General features: G+C 41.4%; 1 protein-coding gene across 7 annotated transcripts in view; it reads left to right on the top strand.

Moving 5' to 3' along the window:
• TRIM2 (tripartite motif containing 2) overlaps positions 1-23,294 on the top strand; it is a 74,768-nt gene that overhangs the window by 22,279 nt on the left and 29,195 nt on the right. For 3 of the 7 annotated variants that reach the window (XR_004841461.1, XM_035890386.1, XM_035890384.1), the window contains exons 2-5: positions 10,614-10,795; positions 13,010-13,247; positions 19,643-19,794; positions 20,467-20,647. Coding sequence is in view for 6 of the 7 variants with exons in the window: in XM_035890386.1 (XP_035746279.1) it covers positions 10,662-10,795; positions 13,010-13,247; positions 19,643-19,794; positions 20,467-20,647 (705 nt within the window). In the remaining variant the exon portion in view is untranslated. Of the gene's footprint in view, positions 1-10,613; positions 10,796-13,009; positions 13,248-18,535; positions 18,722-19,642; positions 19,795-20,466; positions 20,648-23,294 lie in introns of those variants that run through there. The other 4 variants (XM_035890385.1, XM_035890387.1, XM_035890389.1 and 1 more) reach the window with 4 other exon arrangements.

Below are 23,294 nucleotides of genomic sequence, written 5' to 3'. Positions count from 1 at the left end.
ATGGAAACAGAAGCAGAGGAACTGCACTTTGCAGTGGTCAACAGAGAATATATGACTAAGCTCCACTACCTGATGTGTACCACCTCTCCTAAAGGGAGACTTGCAGAACTGTAAGATCAAATGGAGCAGCAGTGTGAGGCACATCCAGAGAAGTGTCTCAGGAGGGAGGGGAGGCATGGTCTCTGAGCAGTTCAACCTTAACCACACAGCTCAGTCCCAAAGCCACTGAGCATTTATGACTCGCTTTAACTTTTTTTGCCATTGCTCAGCAACTCTGAAGAAAATGCCTAGAGCAATTTTCAATGTACCTTGTATTTAACTGTATGTAGAAAAGGCCAGGGACCTCTTTCCAAAGAGACCCCTGCTCAACCTTCTGCTTTTTGTCTGTGCTGCCTGTTACCCTGTGCCTGGAGGGGTTAACAGTGATTAGCATGGAGTCTCCATGGAGCACTTTTATTTCAAGTAGCATTTCAGAGCAGATGTTTATGTAAGCAGCAGTGATTTGATGTGCAGTTTTAATTATTTGTCAGTTCAGCTGGGTTTTATTTAAGCCTGTGTACCTATAAAGGCTGAATAGAACCTGTCTGTCAGTGTTAACAAAGTAAGTAGGCCTAGAGAGTCAAAAATGTACAATTGTAAGGGTGATGTTAACAGCACTAAGTAGTTAATCAGGGTAGGGCTGTTTTCAGTATAGATGCTCTGACTCACTGCTTTGGATGGCAAGTGTACACTTTAAAATCCTTTTTACTTAGGCCTGCACAACATCTAGCCCCTGAAATAATTACTTGGACCTACCTCACTGTGGATATTTTTTTAATAGCTCACCTGAGAATATGGCATTTTATTAAACGTGGAAAGGGCCCTAAATGACAGCTCTGAGGCTGTCATTTAACCTGACATGTGACAGTTTAGTTCTGTCATTCCCCTTAGCATGCCCTTTTCCCCTCATTTCCTACCCCTTCTCTCTGAAATCTCATTTGTGAGAACATCGGCCATTTGGTTGGGGATTCCTAGACGTCCATTGCAAGCACTCAAATTGTCCTTGCATGTGCAGGATATCCAGTGTGCTCCAAGTGTGTTGGAATTTATTGTGCAAGGCCCTGATGCAAAATGAGGTCTTGAAATCCTCAGACAGACAGCCTTGAAGTAGGTATTGTATCCCAGTTCAGTGATGACTGTGTGATCACCTAAGCTTTAACCTGCCAGTCTTGAACCTTGGTGCGTGCAGAGCAGCCACCAGAAGGTCCCCTCTCCACCCGAGGACAGGACAGTTGGGAGATGGGGTCTGTGGGGATGGAAGCAGGACTATTGCTCCACCAAAGGGTGATGGAGAAGGGGTTCTGCAGAGGGAGGCAAAAGTTGTGAGGATGGGGAGAGAGAAGAAAAGGGGGTATTAGATGCCAGCCTTTACCTCCTCTACAAATCAGAGTATAAAGCATTAGTACATTGATGTCTTAAGAGGCCCACCCATGTATTTCAGGTGTTAACCCTGTTATAAGCTTTGATTACAGACTGAGGAATTGAATGAGGAAAAAGCAATGAAGCATTAAACATGTAAAACTATTAAGCAAGTCTTTAATTTATAGCAGTGGCTTCTATTCCTGTTATTCCTGTGCCTTTAGCGTTTAAAAGAAATCTAATTCATGACATCAACATCTGGCAGTGGTCCTGAAGGTCAGCCCATTGCCATGCAGAAGAAATACCAGAATACAGAGCTCGTTTCTGGTGACCATAGTGCCTGGCCCTGCCACCTCAATGGCAAATACCCAAAAGGAGAAAGAGAATAACACAGAAGGGAGAAAAGCAGTTTGTGTTTGGTGCTGCCTGACTTGCAACATCAGTGCTGGAGACAGGCGAGGAGTTCAGTCACATCAGCCAAGCCTGGGCTGGCTGAGCAGGGAGGCCAGGCTGTCCCAGCCTGGCTGCAGTTGTGCTACAAAAGCCGCAGTCTTGGCAAGCTAAACTAGGCGTAAGCAAAAGGTAGAAGGAAATGGAATAAGGTGGCAAAGGCATATGAGGATGGGTGCTGGGGGGGATGGGAAGGTCTCCAGCAGCCCAACATTACATCCCAGGCAAACCTTTCAAGTTCTTTGCCTCCCAGGCTATGACAAGCCATATGTTGGGTCACAAGCTTTGGGGAAAAGCATCTGCTCCACTGGATCACAAGATGAGGGAGTGATTGTGGCTCCAGGCTGTGGCTGGCGGGGAGGAACCAGGACCTAGCAGAGTTCCTTTCCAGGCAGACATGCCCTCTAGCTACAAGCCCATGGTGGGAGGAAGCTGTGGCTCCTCCCAGCCCATGTGAGCTACGGCCTGGGCTACTGGAGAATGTGGGGTCAAGGCTGGAAGGGGCATTTGCTCTGCGGGAGGTGGTGGGTCTGCATGGGTGCACAGCCACTGTGGGGAAAGGTAAAGGCGCCTCCAGCGCCGCTGTCTCGTCAGGATGACTAAGGCCCTTTGATTCCCAGTGTGGGCATAGTCCCACAATGACAGAGCTTGGTTGTTTTACCCCGCTTGCTTTCCTGGCACCAGGGTCAAGTTAAGGACGTGGAGCTGGGTGACGGCTGTAACAGCCAATCCTCTCCTATAGTTGTGTTCCCAACCTAGCCCTCATTCCCAGCATGTCGGCTTTGGGTAATTGATTTCTGGTCTCTCCCATCTCTTATTTTCCAGTCAGTCTTAATTGCCAGGACTGTATTAGTTTGCCATTTAGTTTGGACTGACCCAACAATTTTTTTTTCTGCCGACCTTAAAACCTCTTCTGTACGCAGGCTGAGTTAGACCACTCTCCTTTCAGTCAGTTTATAGTAGAGGCTTCAGTGCAGACCATTAATCTTAACCTGGAGAGTTTGAATGACTTATTTAATATTAGGGAAGGATATACCAATGCCTACCTATGGTCTGTAAATTAGCTGTGGGGTTTTTTGATAACTTACTATTTATGGGCTCCCTAAGAATATGAAATCAGGTCGTGTTTGGAACCTGTAAAAGAATAAATTATTCCCAAGCCGTGACAATTACAGGGGATGATAACAGGGGCTAGACCACTCTTCCATGGCACTATGAAGACAGCACATGCTATGTATTTTCTTCTCCAGAACTTCACGAATAAGTCACCAGCAATGATGAGTGCAGCAAATTTCTGAGGGAAAGTAGCCTGTTCTTTTTTAAAACAAACAAACAAACAACAACACAAAAGCAAGCACATAACAACAACCCCCACTCCCATCTCCCAGCTCTAAAGACACGCACATACAATAAACCTATTTGAAACAGGCTGGTAGTAACTGCTGTGGGGGTAAAAGTGCAAGGCTGTTCACTGAGCTATGAATCCATTTCCTCTTCACTAGGGAGAAGAAACCCACATATCAACATTCAACATGTAAGAACAAAAATCTCAAGGGAAATGCTATGACTTTTTTCTCATTTTCCTTGCCACAATACCGCATTTTTGTTTTGTTGAAGAAGCGAGATTATTTGCAGAGTATCAGGTCATTGTTAGTAGGCAGCTTCTCAGAGTTAGTTAGAAGATAACTGCACTTGGAAGCAATCTCTCATTTGGAGGTGTAGATCCCTGTGAGAGTGGCTGCAGCTGTGACTCCTGCAGTCTCCTTTGGCCATGAGGTACGTTATGGGATCAGTTCTGGTTCGAGGGGTGTGTAGTCCTTCCTACTGATCGTAAATGGAAATAGTAATTTGAGCAACACTTGTCATTCTGTTTTAGTGTATGTAAATTTGATGCTTGAAACAAGCAAGGAAAAGCAGGCAGTGAAGTGATGTCTGCATGCTTCCGTCCAAGAGACTTCCACCTCGGTTCTGGGAGTGCCACTCCTGAATTTTCTCTCTTGGTTTTTAAGTGTGTCGTTGTTCCAGTGGCAGAAACAAAAGGCCTTGGATCTCCTTCTTGTGGGAGTGAAATATGTTGCTTGCTGTTTGTAATGGGGGTTCTCGACACAGTTTAAAAGGAAAACCAAAAACCCCAACCAAACATAAAAAAACACCCCTCCAAAAATGTACCTGAAATCTCTGGCCTTTTTAAAACTGTGAATCCTGCTGTGCAGATGCCTGCTTCTTCTGACTCTTCTGACTTGCTCAATGTTGAAGCTAAACCGAAACATACCTTGTTCTCTCTCTTTGACAGACTTTAGCACATGTTGAGGGAATCAGAGGAGCTGTATTTTGGCACAAGCACCCAAAATCCTAACACACACACACACACGCTGCCTGATGTTTCATTTCAGGTTATAAACTGGATTACAACATGCTTTCCCCCTGTGGGCATTACCCAGGGAAACCAGGCTGGATCTGCCTGATGCATAAAACCAATCTGGCTAAATAATCACCAAGTGGAAAGTAAATGATGTATGCAGAATCTATATTTTTAATAGGAATTTAGATTACATTTCAGTCATGCCAAATGATTATTAATGCTATTTACCTCATCAGTCCAAGAATGGAATAAAATATAGTATTTATATTATATTCTGGAAACTGTGCTTAAATAGCTTAGGACAGCATTTTAAACTTCTAAAATAACTGTATCTACCCTAATTAAGTCAGAGTATCACAGACAGCATTTAAACCCCACATTTTTTCTTCTTGATGCAAATGGACCTTTGTGTCCTTATATTTGTGGGAAGCTTTGTTAGCCTCAGTTAGCTGAAATACTTGCATACGATTTATTTTTTCAAAAGAAAAGATTCACTGTATTTAGAGATGCAAATACTACCTTGTCTGCAGAAACCACCGGCTGTTGTACTGGAAGACAAAGCTAATTCTATGTTGCTTTACTTCAGTAGTGTCTGCAGATTCTTTTAAACATCCTTCTCTGCATAGCTGAAAAATACCAGACACCAAATTTCTTTGTATTTCCTTTGGTGATAGCCCAGTAAAATCTGAGTTGATCTGTGATTTTAAAATTATTTTAAACAAGTAAACATTAACTAAGAGAATGCGCCTTTGCATTAACGTATGTACAAAAGTTGAACAGCCTTTTAGCTTTGATTCTCACGTTCCTTGAATATGAGTTTACTAATTGCTGCCTTAAATATTTGACTTGAGTCTGAGTCAGGTCAAATACGCAGCCCTGTAGGTAGAAGAAACTGCTGCTGGTTTGCGTGCCAGCAGCACAGCTTTCTGAGGAGGTTCTTTGCTTCTGCTTTAAACATCTGGAGAGACAAAGAGCGTTTGTGGGGTCTTTTGTTGTCGCTGAAAGATGGAGCAGGGAAGAATTACGTTCCAAGAAATACTCTGAATCCTGGAAAAGCCAGGGTAGAATCGTCAAGTGTTAAGCTTTATCTCCTTTCTAAACGAAAGTGCTTTCGTTTCATCTGTGGCGAATGTCCTGGTAATGGACGTTACGTAACGTTTACTCTCCCCTTCGGAGTTCGGATCCTTTTTCCAACCTGCGAGTAATATTTGCATTCGGCTTTCTTAGCTGCATTGACATGCCAGATGCACAGTGGTAGCCGCCTCCGCCTGCTAATCCTGTAATAACATTCTGGTGACCAAATTCAATGGCCCTGCGCGGAGCCTCGAAACAGCTGATTGCTGAGTAGGGAGGAAAAAAAAATACCCCAGCGAATCTCGTCGCAGCTCTCTGCTGCATCCCCATCCCACAATCCCTTGCACCATTTGCTGCAGTCTTTCTACACAGGCTGAGTGAGAAAAAGATGTGCTAAATAAAGATTGATTGGTTTGAATCCTGAAGGGGTCTCCCACTTGTAAATGACCCGGGGGAAAAAAAAAATTCATGACGACTTCACTGGGCCTCCTCTTATTCTTCCATTTTTCTTTCCACCTGTCCTCTTCGTGGAATGGAGCGTCATTCCTTAGAGCACAAAATCTCTTGTGCATCTAATAATGACTGTGCTGTGATAGGGATTCTTAAGCAGTTTTACGCGTCAGGCTTGAAATATTAACAGATGATGGTTTGTTCGTTTGGATTACTGCGGAACTGCAGCTCCGTCCCTGCAAGGATTTTATCCTCAGCACCGCACTGATTAAGCTATTTTCTACAAAGATGGGTAGGTCTAAAATGCTCAAGTTTGCTCAGTGTTGTTCCTGGTGGCTTGCTGCTGGGTTGCTCCTTCTGTTTTGGCCCCTGATCGTTCATTATGCTTCTGCATGCTGTAAGAATGAAGGGGGTTGCTGCGTCTTAAACAAGGCACCAAGCTGATTGCAAGAGTGGGAGAGAAAGGAATGCAAAGGTAGATTACCAAGCCTTTTACACAAGTGGACTGCGGGGCGGTTATGATTATTAATTTGCTCGGTGTGTTCTGTATCGGCTAATTTTGGGGCTGCTGCTAGAAATGACTTGAATCTGTTCTTTATTCCTAAAGACTGTGGACAAGCGATGTATCTGTTTTAAGGACTTTTAAGCCCCAGCTCCCTCGATCCTTGAAGCAACATTATTGAGGTTCCCCACCCTTTCTTATGGCTCTCAGGGCCTAACCGTTCCTTTGGAAACGTTGCCATTGGAAACCTATTCATTCATAATACATGAATAGACCCTCTGGGTTGTGAATACCATTGATAAGAGGAGGATGAACAAGCTGCAAGCAATTTGTTCTCCTCAGGCTGTACTTTCAGGCTAGTTGCAGCTCTGGCTGGGTGGAGTTCGGTGATAGCAGTGTATCAGCGACAGAGAATTCTGCTCCCTTAGGAATAAATCCTGGGAACTCAACAGACAGTTATAAGTTTTCCCAGTGTCTTTTTCTCAGCCGGACCACAGAGACTATAATAGAGAATTCGGTAATTGTTGAGGAATTCCAGAGCTCATTTGAAGATACCTGTAGAAAGGCTGCACTTTCCTATTACATGGCTCTATTTATCTGAAACAACTCTTCTGGAACTGTTATTTGCTGTCCCCTAACATTTTTTTTTCCCCTTTTCTAATACCATAGGAAGTTCTTTTCGTATGGGTGGGGCCGCACCCTGACTTTCGTTTCTGAAGGCGTGCATGCGTAGCAGGGCAAGGCTTTCCACTAGCTTACAGAGCCATTGTTTCCTCCCTTTTTTGCTGTATAGTGCATTTTGAATGAAAATCAATAGTCGTATCTCCAAGCAGAAGGAAAAAGAACAATGTTACTGTTGGGGTGGCTGGAAAGGTAACAACCCTTGAGCCTCCAAGGGGTGAGAAAGGGCGTACATTTCAGAACCCTTTTCTGCACTTGATCTAGCAAACCTGAACTGGGGTTGCAGTGTGTGCTTCTTATGGATAAATGGGTGGGGTTTTATGTCGTTTGGTGCAATGTTTCACAACCCTTAGCTTTGCGTGTTTAAATTATGAAGTGTAAATATAAAGAGAATTGATTCTCAGACTTATTTTCAAAGCTCATGCTCCAGCTGCTTTTTGTTAGATTGTGAGACAGAATGAACCTCCAAAAAGAGCTCTGGCAGTTTCCAAGCTCGTGAGATGCTCCTACAAAAAAGAATGCTTTTCTTGTAAAAATAGTGTTACTTTGCAAAATCTCCCACTGCTAATATATCTGAAACTTACATTGCTATTTTGAGGAACTGCTGTGAGTACTGCTGTAGATCAGAATAAATGCTTTCTTCGGCAAAATTCAAAACCATCGTCTAAAATCTCCAGCTTTTCCTCAAATAGTCTTTGATTGTACAGTTGCTTTCATTGAGTCAATGGGCAAAATCATCCTTCTTGTAGCTACATCACATTCATCAAAATTGCATCAAAGCTGGAGTTGGCTCAGGGAGGCTGCAGAATCCTGAAAATTCTATACTCAAAAAACTTTTAAAAATGAACTACTTGTGTAAGAAGCCATTGTACCAGGTGGTGGGCAAAGCTTGAAATGTACTGATGAAATTCTATTTTCAGATGTGTGTTTTACCTGATTTATGTGAGCACAGGGGATAAATGACAATCATGGCCTGCTGCGTTCCAGACAAAACATCAAATATTAAAAGCACTTATTTCTAAATTGCTGATGGTTTCTGACAAAAGCTTAAAGTGTGAACATTTGAAAATTAAAGTGGCTGGAATGAGCTTTGTCTATGAAACACTAAGAGTCACCTGATTTTGCAATGAAACTGGGGGAATGCAAAAGGCTAAGATGATCAGATGAAATCAATACGAAGTTTTTCAGGCAGCAAGAGTTTTCCTTGTATAAACACTATTTGCTGGTGTAGCTGTACTTGATGGCGGAAAGGTGAAATTACAGAAAATATCTGGGTGCTAGGGAACTTTCTTCTGTTTTAAATGACAGGCAGCATTCACTGGAGACCTTTCTTAAGTACAATTTTTTTAAAATAGTCTGTGCTTAATCTATGACAAAAAAATTACACTGTTTGTAACACATCGGTGTCCTTATCAAAGAAGTCTTCCTGCTTCTGATTATCTTGCCTGTTTTGTTCGGGTCCCCACCCCTAACTTTTGGGTAGGGAGAGTGGGAGTCAAACACAGCTGCATCAGTGGTGAAGTGAATTTTCTTTTGAAACACATCACTGATGTTCCGCATGTTATACTGCCAAATGCATGGATACATTAATGCATATTTGATAGTCTGCTCTTTCTACTCCCATTTGTGAACGCTAGATATTTTGGTTGCACTCCTTGTAGGACCATTTTTAACTCAAGCTTTTGAAAAATAACATGGGTTCCTAATTGGTCTCCTAAGGTTTATTGTGTGTGATTTATGGCTTTTAAATAGGTGAAATTAATTTCTGTTTATGTAATATTCACATTTTATCTTGCTATGGGGAAAGAAATGAAAAAAAGTGAAGCAAATGATTAGTTCTGAAATCATGCATTTTTGGGTCACGAAGAAACATATTTTACAAGTATTATAGCAACTTTTAACCTTCCAGATTCCCATTTCTTGGCAAAAAAAGGTAACAAAAGGGCCCACCGTAAGTGTTATGCATTGACTTACATGTTGATTACTGCTGTTGGATATTTTAGTTGTGAATAACTTCACACTGCTGTACTTGCTAGCACAGAGGTGATTCCCCAGGAACCTGTTATCAGGGAAGTCAGTACAGCGTGTTCCATAATCACAGTCATTGTCCTAGAAATAGCCACTTGCTCAGTGTAGTAAGTAAACCGTACCTGTACGGCTGAATACACAGCTCAGGAAGAAAAGCATGAGTTCAACTCTGCCAGATTAGTGTGCCATGCATTCAGTACAGGAAGAAGATCTGATGTAATGCTGCTGATAAAATACTACGGGTCACGCAAGTCGCTGTGGAACTGAGTGACCTTTGAGTGAGCGTGATCAGCACCGAGGCAGAGGGCTTGTTATTTCTGTCTTGGAAAGCCTGAATATCAAATTGCCTGAAATGGATGACTAAGAGCTAGGGTAGAAAATGTTTAGGGAAGAAGCTACTTCAGGAGCGTACCCGCAGTGAAGGAGCCCAGCTGGGCTCACTGCTCACACGGAAGTGGAGCCCTTGTTTCGCTGCGGATGCGGGGAACTGGCAGAAAGTGCTGTGACAGAGACGCTGCGGTCGGCTCCCCAGGGATTGAGCCTGCGCCTCCCAGTGCTCCAGCCGGCTAGAAATGCTGATGGAGAGGAGTTCTTGCTGGGCCACCCTGCCAGGGCCTTTGCTTGTCAGGTTTTCTGAAACTATTTTAGCGGGCAGCTTATTTTTCTCTGGGTTGCTTCCTCCCTTTTCTTCCAGTCTTCTCTTTCCACATACTAATTTTGTTGGCTATAACCTGTACCTCCAGCTGAGAAGAAACTAAGTTTTTCTCTCCCTGTGCCTTGTTCCAGGACAGGAGGAGTTCCAAGCCTGCTGGCGTTCTTTTAACCTGTGATTTTAATTCTGTCAGTCAGTAGGCTTTTTTCTCACCCTTTTATTTCATGATTTATATGCCAGAGTCTTCAGTCCTAGAAACATGATTCTTACTACTCTTTCTCCCTAGAATGCCATTTTTATTGCATTTATTATTTGGATGTGCTTCATGTATCCTTCACCCTTCCTTTGCTGATTCTCAGCAGCTATCAGTTGCCTCTTCTTTGCTTGGTTTCTTTTTATCGTGAGGATTTTCACTTCACCTACCTCACCCCTGTTGCTAATGCAGAATTTGAGCGCTCCCTTCCCAGGGGCTGGCTGGTTCTGGAGGTTCCTTCTTGGGGGATTCCTGGAGTCCAAACCTACCATATCTTTGGCAACACCAGCACTGATAAGGGAAAAAATTGTTAGGTTGTTTTCAAACTCCGTCTGTGATGCAGCCATTTGACTGGCTGGTGCAGTTCCAGTTTAAGGATTTTGCCAGCAGTACTGTAGATGTAAGAAATCCTATGTTTGTTAGCACTGGCTGAACCTACTGGCACAAGAACGTTTTTATCGTGGGATTTCTTTAAAACCAGACAGCCCTGTAACTCTTTCAGTCCAGAAGCAAGATGCCTTTCCAGAATGCCTGCTTAGACAGAGGTGGTGTGTGTGGTGGTGTAGACTTGGGTGACTGTTTCCCAGGCTCTCATCAGTGATAAACCATTTTAGAAGTTTAATTCTTCACTGTTTTGGTTTTATATGGAAATATGAATTCCTGCATAAGGATAAAACATGAGTGAATTAGGTTTTGATTTTGTTATTTCATGGAGTTTATAAGCCATTTTTCTTCTTTTCTTCTTTTCCTCACCCCGCTCCAGCAGTGTGCAGGGTAGAAGGGAACAGGACCCATATGTCAGTGGTCTAGGATGGCCAGTGAAGGCTCCAGCATCCCAAGTCCTGTGGTCCGTCAGATTGACAAGCAGTTTCTGATTTGCAGCATATGCCTGGACCGTTACAAGAACCCCAAAGTACTTCCCTGCCTGCACACTTTCTGTGAGAGGTAAGTCCTTTCCTCATGCTGGTAACTAGGTATTTGTGTCCACAACAAGCACTGAACAATGTATCCTTCAGCGGACAGGGACTTTTCTCTTTACTTGTAAAGGTCATGTTAAGGCATGATAAAGTCTGAGAAGGCTGGAGAGGCAGGGATATATAAAAAGGAAGAAGAGGCAGCCGTGGAATATTTGGAATATGTTCCCTTTATGTGAGAGTAAATAAAAAGTAAATCCCATGAAACCACTGAATACAGTACAATGATGTGTAAAGTGATGGCAGTCAGAATTTGGACCGCAAATTAATGGCCTCAAATTTATACTGATGAGCCTATAATTAGAAACAATAAAAACCTTTCTTTGTTGATTTACTATGTGGCAAAATAATTATCCCATCCTTTAATGTCCAAGGGTTAGACATGATATATACATTATTAATAACCTGTGATTAAATGTCTTCATTATTCTGCAGCTTGGTTGACTGAAGTGGAAAAACTCTCTCAGAATAGATGTGGTAAAACAGCGACCTGCCTTCTACTGTATTCAGCTGAATGCATTGAATATACATAGTGATACTTTAATGTTATATTATCCATCAAATGGTGGAGGAAATACAGCATCTGCAGAAAAGTTAGCTGAAGAATTACTGGTCGCAGTTCTTTATCTGATGATGGGATGCAACTCTTTGGATTATATGTCAAATGGCAGGAGAATTTTAATAAATGGTATTTCGTGTGAACATTTAGTTCAGGAGATTTCCACTTCTTCTTTAGAATTGTGGTGTGCACATCTCATTTTGCACAGGGTACAAGACAAATTGTGTATCTCTGAGTGTGTCAGATGAAATGGTCTTTTGTAGAAGAATAGGAAACCCCAACTTTACTGAAGTCAGCAGTTAAACTCTCACTGAAGTCAGTAAAGTCAAGATTTTCGCCACCATGTCTTAAGTTTCTTGACTTTGATTCATGTGTAAATCCTAAGGTCAGCTTCTGGTTTTCACTGTAATCCTCTTGTGCTGATCTAGTTATGGAGAGAGGTTGGAAGAACTCCTCCAGTGCACTGCTGGTGTACAAAGCCTAAGCTCTCCTTTCAGAGAGCCCTGACTGGGGAGTCAGGAGGAGGACTGCCAAAGGAGGATGAAGAATGGTGAAGCAAAGCCCTTGGAAGTCGATGAGCTGTGTAGCTGTGCGAGGTCACACTTTCTTGGTTGGCATCTCATGAAGCATTTTAGACTCACGAAGAACTGCATTCTGCAGAGCTTATGGGACTATATTGAATTGCCAGTTGCAACTGGATGTTGCATGCCCAGCAGCTGTTAAGTTGGTTTTCAAGGCCAAAAGTGGCACTAACTGTACCTAGACCAGTCTGCTGTGTGTTGTTGATCACAAGAACTGCATTCTGCAGAGCTTATGGGACTATACTGAATTGCCAGTTGCAACTGGATGTTGCATGTCCAGCAGCTGTTAAGTTGGTTTTCAAGACCAGTCTGCTGCGTGTTGTTGATCATAGAACTTGTGTGTCAGATTTATGTTCTGTGAAATTAAGTTTTTCTTAAAAATAAAGCAAACCCCACCCATCCCAGTCAAACACAAACAAAAATCTTCCCCCCAGACTCCCTTTAAAATAAACTGTGATAACCTAGGACATGTTTCTCTATGTAGTAAAGAGAGCTCTGTTGATTCTGGCTAACGGCCAAATAACTTTCCTAATTGAAATAAATGGAAAAATTTCCATTGGGTTCATTGGGACCAGGTTTTAGCTCTGAAACACTAAACCCACAGATACAAGCTAATAAAGGAGATTCTATTGGAAAGAGCAGGGTCAACCACCGGTTAGTCAGACACAGGCTCAAATATTTGATGCAATAACTTCATGTCCATCAAACTTTATCTGATAGTTTATAATTTTTACTATCCTGTGAGCCTGAGGATGCCGTACATGTCTGGAAATATGGATCCACTCTGCACAAATATCTCAAACAAAGGCACATAACTCTTAAAATTATATCAGCTTATTGAACCTTTTTTCATGTGGCAGAGGAAAAAAGATCTAAAGAAAAAAAAATTCCCATAACCACTTTTACTTCTGAAGCCTGGTGATGTGCCTTTCCTTTTAGAAGTAGGGGTAGCACTATCTCAAACCAGTTCTTAAACTGAAAGGAGTTTTTTTCCTCTTGATGATATTTTGCCTCTCTCTCTCCCCTTCCACCTCCCTTCCCATAGGTGCTTACAGAATTACATTCCAGCCCATAGCTTAACCCTTTCTTGCCCCGTGTGCCGCCAGACCTCCATTCTGCCAGAGAAAGGGGTTTCTGCACTCCAGAACAACTTCTTTATCACCAACCTGATGGATGTCCTGCAACGAACGCCGGACAACAGCATTGAAGAGTCCTCCATCTTGGAGACTGTCACCGCTGTTGCTGCGGGCAAACCGCTCTCCTGCCCCAATCATGATGGAAATGTAAGTGAGATGGGCTTCTCTGATATGTACAGGTGCTGATATGTACTGATAGGTCTGGTTCATCATGGGTATTTTGTTCTGAAAAGATAGTGGGGGAATTGGAATTATGTTAGTTCTTTGATTTGATAATATGTCAACAAAATACAAGGGATTCTTGAAATGAACTCAAATGCTCTTAGTGGAGTATCTTAAAGTATTCAGGATATTATTTCATCTTACCAATTATCTTGGTTGACACTGTCTTTTAATGCATTTTGTCAAAATTGTTGTCCTGCAAGCACTGAACCTTGTGCCTTTGCCTCTTTGGGATGGGTTTCCACAGCTCTCTTATTTGTAGACTCAACTATTGCCTTGGGAACATGTAGGTTTGTTTAGGTAGTATGCATCAGAGACCTTATAAGCTTAACTGACCTGCACACTGAGGCAGTACCAAAAGCTATGTGAGCATATTAACATGGAGCCAATTAAAAGGGTGTCCTAGCTCCGGATGCTTTGGGTCACCACGGGCTACAAACAGAGAGAGTGTCTGTTTACCCTGCAGCATTTTCTGCATCTCATGTATCAGTCCTTGGAGGCTGCTTTGTTTTTTCCCCCACCTACTTTTTCACCCAGCATCCCCCCACATACACCCTCAAATCATATCAGTGTATTCACTGGCAAGTACCCCCAACAGAGTAAGTATCCCCAGATTATTACAAGAACAGCTCTAGCTCTGCTTACTTCACAGTTTTCAGTGTTAACCTGTGTGGCTTCATGGCAGGCATATGAGCTCCTGTTTCATAGCCAGGCTTATGCAAACATGTAAATAGACCACATTGCAAAGCTGAGCGATGCTGTGTTGTAAACTGAATGCTGTGCTTCTCTGCAAACCAAGAAATATGTGCCAGTATTTTAAGACAACTTACTGGGAATGTTTTATTTGATACTCATTTTAGGTATATAGGTTGTATAGGAACAATTCAGCTGATAGGTAGTGATTACTCTTACAGAGGAACAGCTCAGTTCCCTCTCCTTTACTGACCTGCTGGAATTAGGTGGACTTGTAGAACTGATTTGCTGTACGCTCTGATTAATGAATAACTGGTGTAACTGTTTTAATGTGTACTATACCTATGTGTATGTAGTGGTTACTGATTAATACATTCCTAGTTTTTATTTGCATTTTATTGGCTGTCCTTAGCAAATCATAGTTCTTTTCTGATACAGCAATCGTGATAGGAGCCATTTGATTGTGAAATACAGAAACAAAAAAGTCAAAATGAGCTGTTACTTGTTTTGCATTTTACATTATCAGCTGGTGATTCTTTGGCTGTGCTTAGAAAAAACTGGTTTGCCTACAGTTAAAAATACGTCACCTTATACCTCTCTGAGAACTCATTTCTAGGAAAAGGTGTGTTTGTAAGTCCTCTAAACCAAACTTACTTGGCGTGCCTTGAAACAGAGCATGCCTTTTAGGATGCTGAGTAGTGTGTGATAGGAATATCTTCATGCTTCAGTAAGTACCTGGGAGGGTTGGGGACAGGCTGAGGTTGACTCCAATTTAAAGCTTCGTGAGCTAAAGCGCACACATTAGTCCTTGTGATGGGAGGAGCTGCGATGAGCTTTGGGGAGAGCTGCTTGAGGCTGGCCAGGTAGGTCTGGCTGATGGGCAGGGTGCACGGGGCAAGGTGCTGGGCACCTTAGGCCTGACTGAGGAAATGGGCTTTTGTTGGCTTCATGGGTACCCAGCCTGAGGGCACTGTGTGGCAAGTGCCTGGCTGCTAGCAGCTTTGCTGGGGGCTTCAGGGAGTGAGAGGGGATTGAGGTGGTAGCTGAAGGAGAATGCCTTCACAGAACCAGCAGTCATTCTGCATTGAATCCTCTCTCCATTCATTTTTACATATTGCTTGGCATAGGGTCAGACCCACTGTATTTTTACTATCAAGGGAAAAAATTGCATTGAGTACAGTTTCATTCAAATATTACCAGATTTTCTTTGTACTTGCCTGGAAATAAGTTTCTGTTTAAACAAGTTTTTTCAATCTCTGCAGCCATGCTGGATTTAAAACTCTCTCATTAAGATCAGATAGAAACCGATGCACAGACATTTTCTCATTGGCTTGCCTGTCTGCTTGTAACTTAGCCTTCCTCGGGCCATGTAGATTCCCTTCCTTCCATGTACTTTCCCTTCCAGTTAGTCTCTTTATTCCCACCACTCATATTTTCCATATGTGTATGTGCATCCTATTCCTTCTGCGCACATCCTCCCTTCCTCTGTTGTGGTATCTTTGCTGTGTGTGTTCTTATGAAAAATGAAACTTAGCTTGTAATATCTTAACATGAGAGATGTTTTCCTGTGCTTGAACTCTAAACAAATGCTTCCGCGTATTCACCCAACACAGAGCACAAACATAAGTTCTTGTTAAACCAGGGTAATAGGGCACATGTTATAGAACTTTTGAACCTAACAGAAGATTCTTATCTTCTATCTATACGTTCAAATAAAATTGGCTTTATTCTCAGCTGCTAAACACCCGCAGCCCTTGTTGGATGTAAGCATCCTGGTTTGGAAATATTGATCTATAATGATTTAGCGACCAGGTGCAACAGCCAAGGCAGGGAAGGCTGTGGAATTGTACATCCATTACTTCATATTATATAATGAGTGGTGTAGCATCTTTGTAGTCATCCATCCTGAAAAGTCCACGCTTGGGTTTCATTTGAATTCGAAGTGAAAGTCAGCCCAGAGTCTAGGATCCATGCTTTTACAGGTACAGTATATTTTCTGCCTATAGAGTGTAACAAGAGAGCATACCCAATATTAAATTAAATGCTTGTAACAAGAGAGCATGCCTTATCTCTGACTAGCTTTTTCTCAGAAGATCACAGAATAGCTTGGCAACTTGACAGGTATAAGATCTTGTCTAGAAAAACACTTCCTGAACTTGTGCAGGTGTTGCTTACTGCACGTATGCTTCTCTTAGAAAAATAAAAAAGCACCTATCCTTGATATTCTGATGAAGTGACTTCATAACATACCTTTTAAACCTTGTTGTTTCTCCTCAGCTCTGTACTTCCCATCATGTCATCTACTCGTGTATCCCATAGAAGTGTAATCTATTTTTTTCTGCACTCCGCAACATTCAGTGTGTCATTGAGGCTAAATACAAAACTCAGAATGTCAGAGTTAGACTCTTGATGAGCCTTAGAACTAAGAAGCTGAGCTCACTGCTGGCAAAATTTTGTTCTGCCTCACAAGGAACATTTAATACAGTTAGGAAGCAATAGTGTGACTGATACAATCATATCTAACTGAATTGGAAAGTCATACAAGGGATTTGGGTGGTTTGCTTGTATGTAAGCATGTTGTTTAAGTTATGACAGTCTTACGGAACTTTTTTAAAAATTTGCTTAAAGCTTTCAGTTTTATTGCATGGGTAAGGCAAAAGCTATGACTAGGGAGAACAAAAGTCCATATTCTAAATTTTACCAGATATCGGGAAGTGCCCTCAGGTAATACAAACTTACATTCTTCTAAACGCCAAAACATACAAAGCTAAAGTACACACTAGCCCTAGGACAGAGGAATTAAGCATGTGTGCGAGATGGGGAAGAAGGCTGGCAAAGAGCACTGCTGTTTGTTGGACTGCTGCTTTAATTCAAACAAACAGAAAGCAGAGTATGAGCAATGTGATTGTTCAAATGTGATTTTAGATAAGGGGGGCTTGTGATTGGTAAGAGCCTTTTTCTCAAGACCTGAACTTTGAAGGGCTGGAATTAGTCTGCTTTGGCTTTGTGAAATCTAATTCAGAAATATCTGTATCCTTGATTATGCAAATTAAAAAGTTTCTGTAAATTCAGTTAAATTACAGTAGTGAAGATATGCATGGGTCTCTAATTAGATCACTGTGCTGAAATATGCTGGTCTGGCTTAAGGTGGGAGTCAGTGGATGGGATTTCAGAACCAGCGGGCAATTCACGTTTCATTACGGCTGATGGGAATGTTCTCATTGACTTCAATGGAAATACAGCTGGAGACAGTGTTGGATGCCACAACACAAAATCCTGCCCAAGAGCTCCTTTCAGTCTGGAAAGGAGGGGTTCGGGCAAACGTTTTTTTCCAAGATGTTTTGTAAAGCAAAACTGTTATCCTGAAAAGCTTTCTGGGAATGTCACAAAATGTATTGCCCATGTTGGGCATTGAGGGGAGAGAGGAAAAGCCAGTAACACACGTCTGTCTGTAGTTAGAAATTAATCTTACCTGATTAAGAAATGCTAGACAAAATCTTAGGAAATCAGCTTATCTAGGCACTTGAGGCCTGAATTGTATTAATACCAGGTTTTCTTTCTCCTTCAGCTATGGCACAATCCAAAAATTTTAATGGGAAATGGAAGCTTCTTCACTCAAAACATTTTGAATTTGACTGAGGCAAAGATGACTCTTTCTATGCAGACATACACATTAGGTCTTTGTGGTCTGCTTGCTGTTACCATCCTAGCTTATGTGATTCTCTGGTGCTTGAATAAAGAGAAAGAAAGTTTATTAGACTAAACATTAACACGCCAATGAGATGCTTTCTTTCTTATATATGTTGCTGCAAATGTAATGATGTTTATTATGAGGTGTTCAATAGGAAACAGAAATATTTAATTATTCTAATCACTGTATCCAAAGATAAAAATACTGAATAAGTAAAGGGCTTGTTAAAATATCTTGAAACTAAGCATTAAAGTACGAAGAGGCAGAAAGATGAACCTTTGACACTCATTCATAAGTAATGAAATTTTTTGACCATATAAAAAAACTTAAGAGTTTCCTAATAAAATATTGTTCCTTTTGGCTGTTTCTGGTTGCAAATTTTTGAAGCCTTTGAAAAGAATTTAAATCCTAAGCTCTGTTTAACTTATTTCCTCTATGCACTGTAAGACTGCATCACATCTTAGTGCCTACCAAAGTAACTGTCAGGCCTCAGAGGATCAACTACTGTGAGACTACTAAATTCACACTGACTGGAGTAGTGTTGATGGGGGTTGTCATTGTTTAGGAGGTCTACTTTTTTTTTCCTTGCTGATATATTTGATCTTACACAGTTTATTTGGAGCAGCTTTTCAATTTTCTCTAAAGTGGCTTACATAAATGGCCAACAAATGACTAAACTGTCATCGCATGTGAATCCCCTATCTTGTGAACTGAGATAAGAGGGAAGAATGGGAATAAGACGGAAAGGAGCTTATCAGAGGAAAATCCCTATTAATGCTAATAGCCACATGCAAATCATGGTTCTTACTTCTCCCTCCTAATTCTCAAGACGTCTTGGAGGAGGCAGCTACTTTGCATGGTGCTGTTACAGGTTCCTCTGCTCACCTGAAACCAGACAGTTCTACACAACCATCTTGTTGTCAACCAACATCTCCAGCACGACCGCCTTTGTGCGAGAGGTCTGAGTGCCAGAAGCATCAGCTGAGTTGTTCAAGATTCTGATGCTGTTTTGAATGTAAGAGAGCTGCCAATGTCTTGCTTTGAAGCATATACTATGAGCTTCCTTATATACTTTTAATAAGCCTAAAATGCTTTGTGCTCAAGGACTTCCTAGCCGTAAAAGAAAGTCTCATGCCAAATTTGCATAGACGTGCCTTATTTTGGCTAACGTATGATTTTGGGCACAGCACTTTTCTGTTTCTTTCCCTTCATGAATATATTCAGTATTTGGGGTATTTATTACATGTAAAGATTTTTTTTTTTTAATCTCCATACAGCATCTTACTGGGTACGTAACAGGTTGAAACAATTTCCTCCTCTCCCAAATGTAGATCAGCACTCTTATTATAATCTCAGATATAAGGTTTTGATGGTTTTAAGAGATTAGTAATGGGATATGGAGATTTTTCCCTGCAGCATGTTGGTTCATTTAGAGTGCTTTTCTCTAGCAAATAAACATGCTGTTTGGTGAGTTCCGTCGAGCTCATGTTCTGCAGGTGGTCCTGTTATGAAAAACAGCCTAAGTTTACACTTTCTTTGGCAGACCCTCTGGGGAGACTAAGGACCAAGTTAGCGAGGGGACTTGAATGACCTGTTTTTTTGAGTTGTTTCATGGAGTACTTAAGAGAGATACCAAAACTTACTATTACACAGTATAAAGACGATGTTAGGGCCAGCCTTGAAATCCAGCATTCTGTTTCCCAGGGTGCTGTTCTGACACTTTCTGATAGAATAAAAAGCATTTAAGCCAGCCTTTTGATATGAAATATGTAAGAATAACAGCATCTTTTAGGCAGTAAATTATTGGTGTCTAAGAAAGGAGACAAAAGCTTTGTCCCAGAGCTTGGATAGTAACATGAGTTCAAGACCCAGTAAGATGTGCTTTGAGTGATGTTACTGCTGCCATGTTGGAATTTAGAGTTGTGCACTTTTCCAGGTGATGGAGTTTTACTGCCAGTCCTGTGAGACAGCCATGTGCCGGGAGTGTACAGAGGGAGAACATGCAGAGCATCCCACGGTACCACTCAAGGATGTGGTGGAGCAACACAAGGCTTCCCTCCAAGTCCAGCTGGATGCTGTCAACAAAAGGTATGGAGACTCCACTGATTATTTTCCATTTTCAGTTCTACCACTGGCTTCCTGTGTTACCTCGGGTAGATGGTTTTATATGCTGGTGCCATGGACATCTACGTAGAAAACAGGGAGAGTGAGGCTAGCATAGGAAAAAAATCCATTGAGTGTGATGCATTGAGGGATTAGAGAAAAGAGCAGAAGATTCCTATCTGTTTTTCACAAAGCGGAGGCCATTAGAAATGCAAGTGTCCTCCAAAGAAGGGGCATAAAGCGTTAAGGAGAAAAGTACTAGCCAGTAGTGAATTTTATGATGAATAACTAACACTGGATGTTTAAAAGACTAGTACAAGCACTAGGGTGGCAGAAAGGCTAAAAAAAAAGAAAAAGTGGAGTAGATCTAGTTATGTTTTCCCGAGTAGATACATTTGCATAAAGGACAGAGGATCCAAGGCCTTCTTGTTGGAAATGCCTAAAGTCTAATGAGTTTCCACAAGGGAGGGCCCTGGCTTAACCTTATTTTATGAGACCAAAACCACTATGTGGTTATAAAAGGAAGGAACTTCTGGGAAATGATTGAGTTTAAAGACAGCCTGCTGATGAGATTGTTTCATCAAAAGATATCAGGGCAAGGGCCAATGTTTAATGACTTCTGAAACAGCAATCTTTGTAATTTAATCCCTCCCTCAGGCTTCCAGAGATCGACTCAGCACTTCATTTTATATCTGAAATCATACACCAGTTAACCAACCAAAAGGCTAGCATTGTAGATGACATTCATTCCACTTTTGATGAACTCCAGAAGACTTTAAATGTGAGAAAGAGCGTGCTGCTTATGGAACTGGAAGTGAATTATGGCCTTAAACACAAAGTAAGATGCATGTTTTGTTTCAATGAAAAGCTATTAATTTAATCAGCCAGTTTTTACAAATGATGCAGGACGCCAATTTGACAAATTGTGTCTGAGATCGAGGGGAGAACTTTGTTTTCCTGAAATCAAGTGCAGCAGAGCCTCAATTGTGAGTGTCTGCAGAACCTCAATTGTGAGTGTCCAGCCTTACAAATGGAATCCAGACCCTGTATAGGCAAGTAGCCCTTGGTGCATGGTGTGTGAGGATCTAAAATGTCTAACACACTACGCAGGCATCTGCTTAAAACCAACATGCTGATGTGCAGATGACAATATGGAAACACCAAAGGAAAGTCTGAAATCCTTGGGCTGCAATCCTATGAACCCCCCCCAAAGATACAGGTCAAACAATTTCCCCTGAAGAACTGAGCAAGGCTTACTGTTTTGGTTTGAAGCACTGTTTTCCTTTCAAATACCTGGTAACATATTTCATGTTAGATGTCACTGGTTGGAACACATGAAGGTTGGAGGGACATCTCACTTTCTCAGGGGAATGCAGAGGGCAATAGATTCCAGAGCTGTATTCACTCTTTTACCTTCCTATCTGGATGATTGAATCTCGCATTTTTCCCTTTGTATTGTAGACTAAGCTTCAGAGGAAGAAAACAGAAATCTGCCCTTAAACAGAGAAGCCTGTAGCCTGGTGGGTAGGGTTTTTGTTGAGGATTAGTAAGTCTGAATCAGGCAAATGAAAGAATTTAGTCCTTGTCTTCCTGGACGTCAGTTGTCTGTTTTATATAAAAGAAAGATCTCTTCCTTCAAAGTAGCCTTTAAAAGAAAGCAGCATCAACAACTGGAGTTTCAAGAGTGCCTGATAATATTGGCATCTTTGGGCATTCTCTGCGATTACTGAGCAGCTTGAGCATCTCCAGATGTCTGAAGCGGAAGAATGCTGCATTCCTGGATCTGGAACAGGCTTGATCATTAGGAAGGTATTGAACTGCTGGGGCTGTGAAAATGGAGGAATGCTAACATGTGCACAAGATGTGTACTTTCAGGAACACAGGGAGCCCAAAACCCTTGGGGCACAGAATTTAGTTATCTCCAGAGCTAAGTAGCAGCTGAGGAGCTTTTTGGCATCAAAAATTTGAACTTAGATCCAAGGTTCACCTAATGTATCCAAGATGTCACAAACACTTACTTTCTTAGGAAGAAAATATTCTCAGTGTGTGTACAGAGTTCACAGAAGTTGGAATATGATGTTAAATTATCTTATTGTGGTTTAAAGGGATTTAAAACAGTTTAAAAACTAGACAATCAAATTTTGACAAAGCTGCACATAAGCTGTAAAAGAGGCATCTCCCCTGTTTGTATAAAAAAGAGCAATTGGAATTGGATTTTGCTTCTGAATGTAGTCCTCCAAAATAATTCAAACCCAAATATTCCATCATTCCGATCATGTACTTTGCAAAAATAAAAAAAAAAAGGGCTACTCTCTACTAAAAGTAAGTTGGCAATTCAGTTTCAGTTGTCCAATGGGCTGAAAGAGGCCACGTGTAAAATGCTCTAAACACATTTTAAATATTAGTTATGGTAGGATTGAATATTTTCCATCTTCGTAATGAAAGAAAACTATATTGAGAAAATAATGGTTTTAAAATGTAGCTGCAAATTGTCTTCCTCCTCAGTATGTGGTTTGTTATTCCAAGCATACGTGTTCTTGTCACCCTGGGACTTTATTAGCTATGCTATCTGTTTAACTACTTATGTCCTGGAATAAAGACCAGGCAGATTAGAAATGCCTTGTACTGAATCCTGAGAATGCCTAGAAAAACAGGTAACTTGCAATTTCAGTGTAGTCTTGAAATTTGTTCATTCTGTTTTGCTTGCAAAAGATTTTGTGTTGTTATCACTTTCCTGTATCAGTAACTCATCAGCCTGGATTTTCAGTGGGTGAAAAGCACATAACTTTGTAAAATTCAGAAGAAAAATGCCCTTAGAATGCATTTCATGGTGTTTCTTAGCAAGGGAGGAGTATCTCATAGCAATAAATACACCCAGTCACCAAGTTTACTTTAAAATCAATCAGAATGTTTTGAAAATATTTACTTTACAGTGATTCTTGACAAAATAACTTCTCGATCCACAGAGTTCTAGTTCTTCTGCATAGGAAAAAACATACCACATGTGTGACTGGGTACTTTGGTTTGGGGATTTCGTCAGTGGAGAGTGGGGGGATAGCTGGAATGTTTGGGCTTTTGTGACTGTCATGAATTTCTCTGCTAGGTTGTTATAATTCAGGGATCCTTTTTCCAATTCATTTCAAAACTGGTTTAAAAAAATGTTAGCCGTATTCCCAGCCCACACCTAACAATTTTGAGGTCAATACTGTTTTAAGGATTCTAGACTAAGGGCCAGAACTGAGCCTATGATAAAAACTCTCAGTCTTAAATATAGAGTAGCTACTTGCTGCCCACCAAAATTTCAGGCTACTCAACCCAACTCTTCCCAATATCCACAACCCATCCTTTATGTTTTTCTTTACTGCCTGCTGAATCTGGGGAATCAACTTACCCACTTCTGTTGGGGAGTCTTTTCCTTTATTCACTTATTTAGACCAGGAAGCACACTTTTCCTCAGGATGGATGTACAGATCTTGAGAGCGTCG

Source organism: Egretta garzetta, unplaced genomic scaffold (genome assembly GCF_000687185.1).
Source record: "Egretta garzetta isolate BGI_Z169 unplaced genomic scaffold, ASM68718v1 scaffold32, whole genome shotgun sequence".
Lineage (NCBI taxonomy): Eukaryota > Metazoa > Chordata > Aves > Pelecaniformes > Ardeidae > Egretta > Egretta garzetta.
The sequence above is the reverse complement of the archived record's forward strand: the minus strand, read 5'-3'. Positions and strand labels throughout refer to the sequence as shown.